The sequence below is a fragment of the Lagenorhynchus albirostris genome, chromosome 7 (assembly GCF_949774975.1).
Source record: "Lagenorhynchus albirostris chromosome 7, mLagAlb1.1, whole genome shotgun sequence".
In the NCBI taxonomy this organism is placed as follows: Eukaryota; Metazoa; Chordata; class Mammalia; order Artiodactyla; family Delphinidae; genus Lagenorhynchus; species Lagenorhynchus albirostris.
The window spans coordinates 99,632,587-99,646,011 of record NC_083101.1 but is presented as its reverse complement, the minus strand read 5'-3'; the positions used below and the strand labels follow the sequence as shown (position 1 = coordinate 99,646,011).

The 13,425-nt window shown below is 56.6% G+C and overlaps 1 protein-coding gene across 3 annotated transcripts in view; it reads left to right on the top strand.

Annotated features, from left to right (window-relative positions):
- The window catches only part of PEBP4 (phosphatidylethanolamine binding protein 4), a 237,919-nt gene that overhangs the window by 210,783 nt on the left and 13,711 nt on the right, over nucleotides 1–13,425 (top strand). For all 3 annotated transcript variants that reach the window (XM_060155656.1, XM_060155658.1, XM_060155655.1), the window contains exons 5-6: nucleotides 163–208; nucleotides 2,446–2,559. In XM_060155656.1, coding sequence (XP_060011639.1) covers nucleotides 163–208; nucleotides 2,446–2,559 — 160 coding nt within the window. The remainder of the gene's footprint in view (nucleotides 1–162; nucleotides 209–2,445; nucleotides 2,560–13,425) is intronic.

Below are 13,425 nucleotides of genomic sequence, written 5' to 3'. Positions count from 1 at the left end.
GTTCTGGCAGCGTCCCCCAGGACAGCCAGACAGCTTCCTCCTCTTCCAGCCTACTCCCTCCGACAGAAAGAACTCAGCAGGGCCCACCTGGACTAAGTGTGATGGCATGGCCTCCTGCTGCCCCAGGAGTGACCCTCACCTGTGCCTGTCTCTTATTTTCAGGGCGCTGACGTGAAGAAAGGGAAGATTCAGGGCCAGGAGTTATCACGTGAGTAAGACCCTCCAGCGCCCCTTCCCCCCAGCCAGGGCAGTGAGGGTGACCACAAGAATCACAGCGATACAACTTTATGTGGACGCTTCACAGTGTGCAAAGCGCTCAGCCAGCAGTTTACTTGGACGCTCTGATCTTATCTTCACAACTGCCTTTTAAGGTCGCTGCCATCAATATCTCCATTTTAAAGAGAAGGAAACTGAGGCACAGAACCACCTGCCCCATGTCACACAACCAGTAAGGAATGGAGCCCACAGTAACCTGCAGGGCTCCGCTGGGAGAGAACCCAGAACTAGAACCGCCCCCACTCCATGGGACTGGCAGGTAGCTCTCTTCCCTCTGCCCCCTCTCTCTTTCCCCTGCCCCAGTCCCACCATGTGGCTGCGAGTGGCTGCGTGGACCTCCCTTTTCTCTGATGCCCTCCTCTTCCCACCCCCATTCTCACCACCAGCTCCCCACCTCCCCTCCCTCTGGGATCCCGCCAGCAAGGGCATGCCCTCCACTCAACTTGAAGGGGATGCTCAGGTGGTGAGCTGGCCTCTGGCAAAGGGTTGAGCAAGAAAAACCAACCGAGCATCATGGTTCCGTATAGCAACGCGGACTCGGGCACCAGATGGGCCTGGATTCAAAGCCCAGCTCCACCACTGACCGTCGGCCTGACCTCACCTCTCAGAGCCTCAGTTTCCTCATCCAGAAAATGGCCGTGACACCCACCTTACCAAGTTGTGGTGAAGATTAGGGAGATGTCACAGGGAAAGCACTTAGCCAGGACCTGGCCCTGAGACGTGGCTCAGCAAGTGTGTCCCCCTTCCCTTTCTCCTCATCCCTACTTTTGGAGGGAGACCTCTTCAGGAAAGTCCTAGTACGAGGGGGTTGCGTCTCTATCTCCCCCGAGGATAAATTCTCAGCTGCATAGAACCACTGAGTTCCCTCACTGGTTGGCAGTGTTTGTAAAAAAGCATCAGTTTACCCACATGTACACACGCGCTGACAGAGACCCTCCAAAACAGCCTCAGCTCCCATGCCCATCGGCTCCGCCAACACCTGCACCCACCCCAGCGGAGACCCCAATTCACACAAATTCACATGGCTCCTGGCACACCCTGTGCTGTTCTCATTCTGCGGGCGTGCACACACGCACACACGCACACACACACACACACACACATACATCTGCTCTGCAATGCAAAAACCCAGGGAGAAATGAATAGTCAGGAATTCCCCTGGCTGTGGGCACTCCGGAGGCCCCAGTGGCCAGAAGTGCACCACGAGGAACGCTTCCACAGCTCTGAGCAGCAAGTGGTTCTTGTCTAACGATCAGGAGAGGGAGGGGGCCACAGTGTACCGGTACTCCCTCCCCCCAGCATCCTCCTTGCAAACACTTCATCCCCACCCACCCCCAGGAAGATGCTTGGCTCCTTGGAAAGGGAGATGAAGGGAGCAAAGGGGGGGAGGAAGAGGCCCACGCTCTTGGAAGGAGGCCCAGCTGGAATGGCCTGCGAAAGTCGGCCTGCAAAACCCCAAGGCCCTGAATAGACTTGGGGGAAGGATGAGAGATGTCCCCACCCCGCATCTCCCCCGAAAAAGAGTACCTCCCGCACAAAGAGCGAAAGGAAGGGAGACAGGCATTCTCTTCCGGAAGAGCCTGCGTCGGCTCCCGGTGCCCCGAGCACCCAGATCCTACAGCTTCCATGATCAAACCTTTGAACCGAGTCCCACCCACCCCCGTAACCACTTCCAGATCCTCCGGATCCAGCCAAGAAATTGGCTTCTTTGGGGATTGAGTTCATAAGGAAATGCTGAAAAAATAAATAAAAATCTCCTGCCAAAAACACTCGCAGAGGAAGATGAGTTTCTCTTGAGGGAGGACATCCATCAGGACAGACTAAAGCAAAAAGAGGACAACGCCAACACCCGCTGGCCCAGGAAGGCCCAAGAGCCCGGCCAGTACCCAAGACCTTCAACCAGCCCACACCTCCTCCTCCCGCCACCCCAGATAATGTGCTTCTTAAATGAAGCTGCTGAAGACAAGATCCTGCCAAAGATAAATCCTAGTGGTTTGCAGTGGGTGGGACCCCAGGAGGGGTCCGTGAAAAGGACCAAGAATGATTCTCTTTCCCCCTGCCCAGAATAGCCAGGAACCCCTGGGTACTGTGGGATGTGGAGCGGTGGGCTCCATTTTTCTGGATACCCTGGATACCCATGAGGGTGCTCTCTCATTTTTCTACCCACAGCCTACCAGCCTCCTTCCCCACCAGCACAAAGTGGCTTCCATCGCTACCAGTTCTTCATCTATCTTCAGGAAGGAAAGACCATCTCTCTCCTTCCTAAAGAAAACAAAACTCGAGGTAAGGCCTTCCCATCCTTCAAAGCCAGGATGAATTCTGGGGTGGAAGTGGATGCTTCGTGAATTCATGGGGAAGTCAGGACCTTGACCATACCCGTGAGCCTTGGAGGTGGAGTCAAAGGGTGGTGTTTCTTGAGAATAAACTGGGATGAGTGTCTTCAAAGAGATGTTGGCATCAGATATGGTCTCCCCCTAGAAGTTCCATCGTCCTAGATGGTGGCTTCAGCGGGGTGGGTGGATCTATAAGGCAGAGTCCCAAAGGGAGTAACTGGAGCCTAAGAGAGAAGCATCTCCCCCAGTAGTTTTTTTTTTTTTTAATTAATTAATTTATTTTTGGTTGCATTGGGTCTTCTTGCTGCGCGCGGGCTTTCTCTAGTTGTACAAGTGGGGGCTACTCTTCATTGCAGGGTGCAGGCTTCTCATTGCGGTGGCTTCTCTTGTTGCAGAGCACGGGCTCTAGGCGCACAGGCTTCACTAGTTGTGGTACACGGGCTCAGTACTTGTGGCGTGAGGGCCTAGCCGCTCTGCGGCATGTGGGATCTTCCCAGACCAGGGCTCGAACCCGTGTCGCCTGCATTGGCAGGCGGATTCTTAACCACTGTGCCACCAGGGAAGCCCTCCCCCAGTAGTTTCAAATGGCATGTGCAGGCAGCTACCCCACACCACTTCTGCAGGTAATTGTACCCTATAGTTGAGTCTGATCTGGACAAGAGGGCCATGGAATGCCACCCTGCCGGTCTGTCTTCAATGGTCGTTAATTGCTCTGTGCCATCTCGGTGGTGGGGTGAAGACTTCCCTGGCCATGCCCCCTCCATTGGATTCTCTGAACAGCCCTCCCAGCACTCTTCAGAGGACCCATTTCCCATAGCTTCCCAATGGCTAACCCAGGCTGCTTGGCCTTGGTCCTCCTACCAGCAGAGCTGGGGAGCTGGGGAGCCCAGGACACCTGGCTCCTGCAGTGCCGATGCCACAGGTGGCTCACCTGACCCCGTGTGGGCCATGACCCCTCTCTGAGCCTTAGGTTTCTCTTCAAGAAAGTAATCCCTGTGCACTCTATGACCCACCCCACCTCCCTCCCCCCAGATGAGGGAAGGAAGAGAATGCGGAATGCACAAATGCCAACTTGGGAGCACAAAGGGCACATCCCCCAGGCTGACAGGAGGGTGAGTGGGTGTCATCAGCCATTTCCTCTTACCCAGTGACCCTAACCAACCTCCACCCACTGGGAAGCCGGAGAAAGTACTGTTACAAGCCTACTGCCCCAGGCCCCGGAGGAGAGGAGGGGAGCATGGAGCCCTTCAGATGTGCTGAGCAGGGGCCGCCAATCACAGGAGGCTCTCGACTGCCCTAGAAGCGGAGTTGGTGCAACGTTTCCACTGCTGAACCTTTCCCCAGGTGCCCCCAGCACCTTGCCAATCTGTAAATCTGTTTAAATGGCTCTGCCCAAGACACCCTTTCAAGTCTGGATACAAAGAGAGAAAGGAAAGAAAAACGTATCTTGCCCAGGCGAAGATCAATTTCTCCAATTCCCTGGGTCCCTGTCTCATCGTGAAGCCCCTTCCGCCAATCCAAGCACTGTGATCTCTGGGGGCTGGAAACTAGCACCTCAGCCCACGATGCTTCCCCACACGTGTGGGAGTCGCATAAACTAGGGCAGTACCTCCGATCACCACGTTAAATGTCAGGGTCACAACAGTGCCCTGAAGGCGCCTCCGTAGGATCGAGCGCTCTCCGAGGGCAGGACGGAGGGGGAAGGAGCGTTAGGTGATGCCTGGAGGAGCAGTGAAAGGGGCAGAGGAGGAAAAGGGGCGTGTGCACCAGAGACCTTCTCCACCCCTGCCATGGCTCGTCCTCCTGAGCCATGGGTGCTTTTCCTATGATATCAACAGCAGGCAGGGGAGCTGGAGACCCATCGGGCCTGAAACTCATTATTAGTCCCTGTGGATCTTCGCCCAGACTATGGCTGGTCGTGCACTCCCATGGCCACCCCCCTTCCATCCACATGAAAACTTAGGAACTGGACTTGCCCCTGGGCAGAGTCCCTTTGGCTTCCATGCTGTTTCGTTTGCTGCCAGAAATGGAGATGATAAAATTATTCTCACGGATGAAAGCTCTGGCCGGGGTTCCAGCCATACCACGTGACGCCTTCCACGCGCCCCGTACTAAGGGCTTTGGAGAGAACACAATCCAGGGCACAGGGAAAGCTCCCTGCCTTCAAGAGGCTTACGATCTCCTTTGGAAACACTTAAATAATGATGCAGAGCGGCGTGTAATTAAGCACTTAATTGTGTTTCTGGCTGTATGGACAACTGGAGATCACGTGGACTTAGGGACAGTCCTGTCCCTTCCCAGGATCCCTTTCCCTCCAGGATGACACACCCTCTTCAGCCAGGAAGAGTGAAAGGTATTTTCCTGCAAGGTGAGGATATGTTGATTTCCAGTCTCTAGCTAGTGATTTGACTTTAAGCAAGTCAGCTAATGTCTCTGGGCCTCGGGTTCCTCCTCTAGAGAATGAGGGGTTGGATCTAGATGATCTACAAATCCACATGGTCCTGAGGCTACCTGGAGGAGGCCGGGCGTGGGCCAGGAGGAGAGTGAAGGAAAAAGGGAGCTCTGGGCTGGGGAAACTGCAGAGGCAAAGATTGTTTTAAAAAGTGAGAAGGAGGCCCCCTGTGATGGTTATGAAAGGAGAAAGTGGGAGAAGGCTGTGGAGGATCTCAGAAGCTCGGCACAGCTGTGACTTTGGTGGGTGCCCTGGAGAGCTGCTGGAGATTGCTCGCGGGAGAAATAACATGCAAAAGCCACTCTTTAGAGATGACGGCGCTGGCGTGGTAGGCAGGATGGACCAGAGCGAGAGGACAGGAGGCCTCCAGAGGCCTAGAGACGTGTGGTGTGGATGAACCCAAGGGGCGACTGTAACAGCAGAAGCAGCCTATGCGCAATGGCGGAATTCCAAAGGCCTTGGCGGTCTCTGAAGCACCTGCACGGTGCTGGGGGGTCCCCAGCTGCGCCAGGCTGGACCAGCACTCAGGAGGCCAGGACGAGGAGCCCTGAAAAGAAATGTGGACCCTGGGGCTTACTTTGATCTAGTTTTTTCTTTTTTTTTTTTTTTGCGGTACGCGGGCCTCTCACTGTTGTGGCCTCTCCCGTTGCGGAGCACAGGCTCCGGACGCGCAGGCTCAGCGGCCACGGCTCACGGGCCCAGCTGCTCCGCGGCATGTGGGATCTTCCCGGACCAGGGCACGAACCCGCGTCCCCTGCATCGGCAGGCGGACTCTCAGCCACTGCGCCACCAGGGAAGCCCTGATCTAGTTTTCTTTCCATGGAGGGAGGTGGGGAGTCCCAGGGTATGCGTGCCATAGCCAGCCTTGGTTAGGTGACCCCTGGATGAACGAGCAGGAACAACGTCCGGAGGCTGTGGGCGAGAGGTCAGTATGCAGGAGCCCAGCTAGCAGGGCACCCATGGAGGGTAGTTAACTTGACCCAGTCCTGTGGGGTTGCCTCTCTCTCTGGGACTTAGTCGTGTATGACAAGTTTAGGATGAGAAGGGAACGTGAGATTATTCTCATTGAACTTGTATGACTGTGTTGAGGATCGGGGTGGGGGAGGTGGAATTGCTCAGAACCAGGGACTGAAGCCCTCTCCAGGATTCCTCTTTGTCCTGTGACCCCAGGATGACATACAAGGGGTCAGCAAATGGAAGATCTTGACATTCAAACTCTCACCATGTGACCTGGGACAAGCCACCTCACATCTCTGGGCCTCAATTTCTCCATCATCAAGACTAGGGATTGGACTACTTGGTCTACCAGTGAATGACCCTGAACAGATTTGCTCCCAGCTCACCGAGCTCTCCCACCTTCGAGTTCTGCCAGACAAATTAGGGTGTGACTCACCCTACCGACCCCGCACGCTTTTGAGTAGAGGTCTTCGATCAGATACGGGGCCACCGGGACCACAGCAGGGACCTTGCAAGCGGATTTGGACCTACCTTGCTCCTAGTTTATAAAATCCTGCCTTTCAAATCCACAGCTCCTTCCTCCCCGTTCCGTTTTCCCCACCACGCTTGGCATGGTTCACCAATGCCCTCTGCGTTCATTCAGATGACGCTAAGTGTCAAGTATGTGTGAGGCCCCGTTCTAGGCGCTCTGGGTACAGAAATACATCCCTGCTGCCGTGGATGTATGGAGTCACCTGGTGGAGCTCTGCAGATACTAGGAGCTCACAGAGAGAGTGGAGGGAGATAGTCACATAGCTTAAGCATGACCACATCCCAAATGGGGGAGAACACTGAAGCCGACAGAACCTGAACTGGTGCCCTCTGACAAGGGCTGGCCCAGTTTCACTATTTGTCCCAAAGGCGACACTTCACCTTCCCAAATTTGGAGCTGTGGCATTATCTCGGGCCTGTAATACACTGGACTTGCACCCTCGACCTCCAAGTTAACTCCCCTCCCCCACGCCCAATCCCCTTGCTCCCACCCTCCACACCCAAAGCCTAGAATAAGGCCTCTGGGCTCATCTGGGATTCACGATGTTTTCTCTACACATCTTCCTCACAGCAGCCTTGGATTTGTCCTCCAGACTTCCAGGTTCTAGAGGAACCAGCCGAATGCTTTGAGGGGCCATGTCTGAAGAGCGTCCACACTCACTGCGTTGGTTCACACCCTTCCGAACCACACGCTGCCAGGATGCCCACTGACTCCTGCTTCTTCATTCACGTCAACCTGCCCACCTTCTCACTCAACAGTTGATTTGCTTCTGCCGGCTGACCCGGGCAGAACGTTTTCCCCCTTCCCCCAAACCGGGACCGCCTTCCCACCTTCAGGACACCAGTCCGTGGCGCCTTTCAAAACTACGCCACAGGGCCACCTTCTCTCAGTCGGTGACCCTACCCTGCCCTCTCCTGCTCCTCTCACAGGCTCACAAAACACCCTGTTGTACGCCCTCAGTTACCTGCTTTTCTCTCTTCTGTATTTCTTTACATTTTTCTCTTGCCTGGGTCCCACTTCCACCATGAGACCAGAGAGATTCCTGGAGGGAAGAGCTCACCTCTATCTTTTCTTTTGTTGTTTTTAGTATTTATTTATTTATTTATTTATTTATTTTGGGCTGTGTCGAGTGTTAGTTGTGGCACGGGGAATCTTTCATTGCGGCACGCAGGCTCTTCGTTGCGGTGCGGGACTTCTCTCTAGTTGTGGCACGCGGGCTCCCTGACCAGGGATCGAACCCGTGTCCCCTGCGCTGGAAGGCGGATTCGTTACCACTGGACCACCAGGGAAGTCCCCGAGCTCACCTCTGGTCTTACGTTCCCTTTTTTGCCACCTGTTTCTGGGCTCAGCCCACTGTGGACTTTTTTTTTTTTTTTAAAGATTTTTTTGATGCCGACCATTTTTAAAGTCTTTATTGAATTTGTTACAATATTGCTTCTGTTTTGTTTTCTGGTTTTTTGGCCCCGAGGCACATGGAATCTTAGCTCCCTGACCAGGGATCGAACCTGCACCCCCTGCACTAGAAGGCGATGTCTTAACCACTGAACTGCCAGGGAAGTCCCCACTGTGGACTTTGAATCAATGAGTGTTTGTATAGGGGACACACCCACGTGTGCCCATTCAAACACACACACACACACACACACACACACACACACACACGGATCTGCACAATCTCACATGCCACATTCACAAACACACCTCACGGTCAAGTTCCTTTAACACCTGCGTAGGCAGCCGCTTCTGTGAGCACCATGCCCACAAATGATGATTTCGGTGTCCACACCCTCCCTGTCCCAACGCCGAGCCAGCGGGGCCGCGCACGCCCAGCCTCTCCGCCAGCCTGCCCTGCCCCTCCCGGACCTGCCCCTTGCCCGACCGTGTAGGGTGGGCAGCACAGCGGCCACTGTTCCCCAAGGCAAAGGAGGAGACCGGAGCCCAGAACAGTGAGTGGCTTGGCTGACCGAGGGTCTGCAGTTAATAGCAGGTTCACTTCCTTCTGCTTTCGGGGGCAAAAGGCTCTTTGCAGCCGTTTCACCCACATTCCCTCTCCCCCAACCCCGACCACCAGATTTCTGGGCCCTGGTGTGGGGACGGAGAGGGAGAAAAGCTGTCCCGCTGCCTTGGGTGGCCTCAGCGACACATCCACACACCCCTCCCCTGGAGGAGGGCGGTAGCCCAGCGCCGCATGGGGACCACGAGTCCCGGGAGCTGTGGCCTGTGCCGTGCCTCACCTCAGCGCCTCGCCCAGGGGGATCACGAGCCCGCGTCACGCTCCTCGAGGGTGAGCCAGGGGAATCCCCTCCGTGCCACAACTCAATCCAGAAGCGTCTCCAAGGCTGTGAGTGAGCCCAGAACCGTGCCACAGAGCCAGGGGAGCCAACAGGCCACGCCAGGCTCGGTCTCGCCTCCATAGGCTGGCCTTGGGGACCTGCAGAGGGACTGCTCCTTGCAGAATGGGATGGGGGAGCAGGGGCGGGCAGAGGAGGGTCCCTGGGCTCCGGACCAGGCAGCGAGAATCTGCTCCCCAGCACCACAGGCAGCTGAACTGAACAGCTTCTGGGCGAGCCACCCACCCACAGGGGTCAGAGAGGAGGGACAGGCGGAGACTTGCCACGCAGTGGGGTTGAAGTCTTGCTTGTGGCGTCTAAAGGCCTGCGGGGCACCGTGGGTGACTGAGATAAGGGGCGCCGTGGGGAAATGTTTGAAAGCACGGGCCGAGGGCATGAAGGCAGCCGAGCTCCAAGCAGCGTCAACAGTAGGAGGCAGCACGCGGAGCGACCAAGGCTGGGAGGAAATCCACCAGGCCTGGAGGCAGTGAGGAGAGACACAGTGTAGGCCAAGCAGCAGGGAAGGGGGCCCCGCCTGGAGACCAGCCCAACCCAAACGCACACAACACACACAGACACAAACACGTGCAGCCCACTGCCGAACAGCCCCTCTCCCGCCCCCCGTGACCTCCCATGGTGGTTCACCTGGCCAGGCCCCAGGAGCCCCCGGGGCCCAGCCACTGAGTCACCGTGTGGGCTTGTGTCAGGCAGCCCTCTTCTGCCTCCGAAGCGCCCCACCCACCTGGCAGAGCGGGTAGGACTGGGGGCCTGGCAGCGGCCCAGATGGGGGCAGCTGTCAGACAGGCGCCCTGGCTAGGAACCGCCTGCCATCTCCACAGGCCCCAGGCAGCCCTCTTCCAGAACATGCCCCAGTCGAGCCCGACATCAACTGCCCAAACCACAGGTCATCGGGAAACCACAGAAAATCCCCAAATTTCACCCGCAACTCCAGCCAGCCGTCACCACCACCAAATGCTGGAATTGATAACTGGGGGCGAAATGGACCGTTTCGAGTCTCCACTCTTCTCGCTCCCTTCCCCACCCCTGCCCCCAGCCACAGGGCGGAGGGAGGAGGCCTGGGTGATCCACTTACTGGATAGTTAGGAATTGCACTTCCGCTCTCCAGCTCTCCTGGGTTCTCCTCTCCAGAGGAGCCGGAGGTAACCCCTCCCCACCTCGGAAAATCCCCCTGGCATCCCCCCGCCCCGCAACCTCACTCCCGCCAAAGTCAAAGTGGTCCCCTCGGCCCCAAGCCTCTCGAGCCAGCGGGATCAGCCCCTCAGCAAATAGCCTCCAGAAGTAATTGGATGTGATGGAACGAGGGCTTTTCAGCTCCTGAGTGGAAGTCTCTGGATGTCATTTAATGGCACAAAAAATAAAAGGCTCAGGCCTCCCGCCCACCACCGCCAGGACATCATTAATCTCAGCAGAAAGGCATCAGCACTCCCATCACCGCAGCCAGCCCCACGAAGCGTCAGACAAATTACAGACCTGAGCCGGGCACTCAGCGGGACGCTTATTAGGCTGGTGTTCAGTTTTTATCTTTTCTTCAGGGCCACTGTCCCCTGCCAGGAAGCACTTGTGTCCCTGCACAGGGGGAGGGCAGGGGGAGGGCAGGGAGAGGCCAGGGAAGAGCCGGCTGCCTTGGTTAGACGCAACTCCCGGCCTGGGGTGACAGGGCGGCTCCAGGCCAGGTGCCGGGCACCGTGAGTCCCAGCAGAGGCTGAGGGGCCCATCCGAAGGCTTAGAACCCACCCCTTGTTCCCAGCTCACCCAAATGGGGGCCTCCCTCCCAGCGAGAGGGGGACGCTTGAGGGCCCACTGAGGACCAGATGACAAGTCAGGTGGGAGCAGGGACACAAGGGAACGCTGTCCTGTGCTGTTGGAAGTCTTAAGAGCAGGACTGCTGGAGAGACTCCAGGACCGCTGCTGGGTTAGGACCTCGTCTGCCAGGGTTGCACGCTGTGCTGCTGGCTGAGGCCACCCTGAGAAGGCCTAGTTTCTTATTAGTCCATTGTTAATTGTCCTATATTATAAACTCGTAGAGGGCAGGAGTGGCGCCTGGATAAAGCCACCCTCCCCCATGCCTGGCAGACCCCGGAAGCAGCTGTCAGTGTTGGGGGGCCTGGATCCCAGGGTCTGAGATTTCCCTCCAGCTCAGAGCTTCTGAGTTCTAGCCCAGGTGCTGTCTACCCAGCTCTCCCGAATCCTGGGGTGGCTGGGGGTTGCTAGACTGGGTGTAGCATCCCCTTCTCAGTCTCTTGGATGCGTCTTAACCCTGATAGGCCCAATGGGAGTGGTCCAGCCCGTGTGATGAGCCACTCCCAAGCAGTGGTAAGCCAGCCCCACAGATCTGGGAGGCCGGGGGTGAAGAGACGAACTGTTCAGGAGCTGTCCCAGGGCCATTCCCGAACATTCCAGCCTTGCAGTCCCCAGGACTCAAACTCAGAGGATGAGTTTCTATGAAGCCTCCCTCCCAGTTGTTGATGACAGGGGTCATTCAGCCCCTCCCAGTGTCTCGTAGAGATCAGGCTCAGAACAGCCACTCCCCACGGCTTTAGATGAGGTGACCTAACTTTCCCTGCTCCCCGCCTCCGGGCCCAGGTCTGCAACATCTCTAACCTCTAACATCTTCCCCATCAGTACCGAGCAGTAAGTGAGCAAATGGCCTCTGCGTATGGCTTAGCTGGATGGAAGCAGCACCCCCTAGGGTTGTGCAGGGACCCACCTGCACATCATATGCGGTAACCCTGCCCTGAAGAGCCCAGGCCTCTGTGTTCCAGCCACTGGCTCAGGAGACACCCTCCTCCTTCCTCCCTGTGGCCGGAGGCCTCCTGCCACAGAGGCCTTTGAAGTGTACTCACCACTCCTGCCCTCATCCCAGGAAGAGCCCATCCAGGGTGGGTCCAGGGTACAAAGGGAGTGGCCCGAGCACAGGCAGCAGCGCCGCCCTCTTCCTGCATGGCAGCAGACCCCTGCAGCTCAGGGACCCGGGCAGTGCCGTACAGGATGGGGCTTTCCACAGAAAGCGGCGACCGCAAAAGCCACAGCCTCCAAACTCCTCGTCTCTCCCCACACAGCCCTGAGGGCCTGACTCACCCCTCTTCCTTCTAGAACTTGCACAGGGTCAGTTCCTCCTGCCCTCTGTGGCAGGAAACGGAGGTGTAAGGAGTCACGGCCAAGCCAGGGGAGGAGGCCGCAGAGGCTAGCAGCCAGGCGGCACTTGGGCCCCGTCTCCCGAGCGATGGGGCGGGTTTGCGGAGTTGCCCAAGGACCCCAGCGTTGTTGGAAATGGGACCCGGAAGCAGCTGCAAGGCCCCCCCGGGCACTCCTAGCTCAATCAAGAGAGCAGACTGCTGGGAGAGGGGAGCAAGGTCTCCCTGGGTGCAGGGGATTTCTTTCCGTCAACTTGCTCTGATCTCGTGATGAGTTTCAATTCCCTCCCTGCCACCAGGTTCCTTCCTGCCCTGCTCCGTGGGGAAGGCCCCCTTGTCCCCGTGCCCGCCATGCACCAGTTCACCCATGACCTTTTCCCTGGTATGCATGCACACACACACGCACATACACAAGCATGCACACACACACACGCACACGCACACACACACACGCACACACACACTTTCCCAGGGTCGTGTTACTACAATTCTTTTCCAGTCCGCTGGGTGCCCTGGGTGCAAAGGCCACAGCCAGGCGAGTACCTGCTCCCTCCTTTCTCCCTCCCTCCCTCCATCCCATTCTAGTGGAAAATCCCCAGCATTGGGTCCTACAGCCCAGCAGCAGCCCATCCCATGCAGCCCTTCCCCCAAGAGAACTCCCAAAGCACCTATTTTCTAGGCCCTCAAAGGCCCAATTTGAATGCACAACCACATTCACAATTACAGCCAGATAAGACCTGAGGGAACCCGTAGAGGTCCTCTCCCCCATCCGTGCCCCTGAGAAGCTTCCGCACCGGAACCTGGTCTTGTTTCCCAAACCCTGGGCCTCAGGCACCCTCAGCACCACCATCCCATCTGTGCACTAGGAATAAATATAGTCTCCCCTTGTGAGGATTAAGTGAATATGTGTGGAGTTCCTAGAACTGTGCCTGGCACATAGGAAACACTATATCCGTGTTATTGCTATTATTATTATTATTATTATTATCATTGTTTTGTTTCTTTGGTTTAAAAATTGTCCTCTCCTTGAGACCATCTTTGAAATGCAAACAGCTGGGGGTGTGGGAGGGTGGCAGGTAGAGGGGATTTGCCTTCTTCATTGCTAAAAATGGAGGTGGGTGTAGACCAAGGACCACAGGTGGGTAGAGGGGCGGCTCAGGGAGGAATCTAGACTGCCAGCGCCTCACTTCCTGCTCTCCGTGTGTTAGAGATTACTGTTCTCCATTGGTTCAGGCTATATCAGCCACTGTCTAGCTCTACTCCAGGCAGGCTCTACCCCTAGTACTCCCTCCAGCCAGGGAAGGCTGCTAGATTTTAGGGGAAAAAAACCCAGGGGGCGGGCAGTGATGGTGATAAATAAATAAATAAATACAGGATGTCCAATTCAATT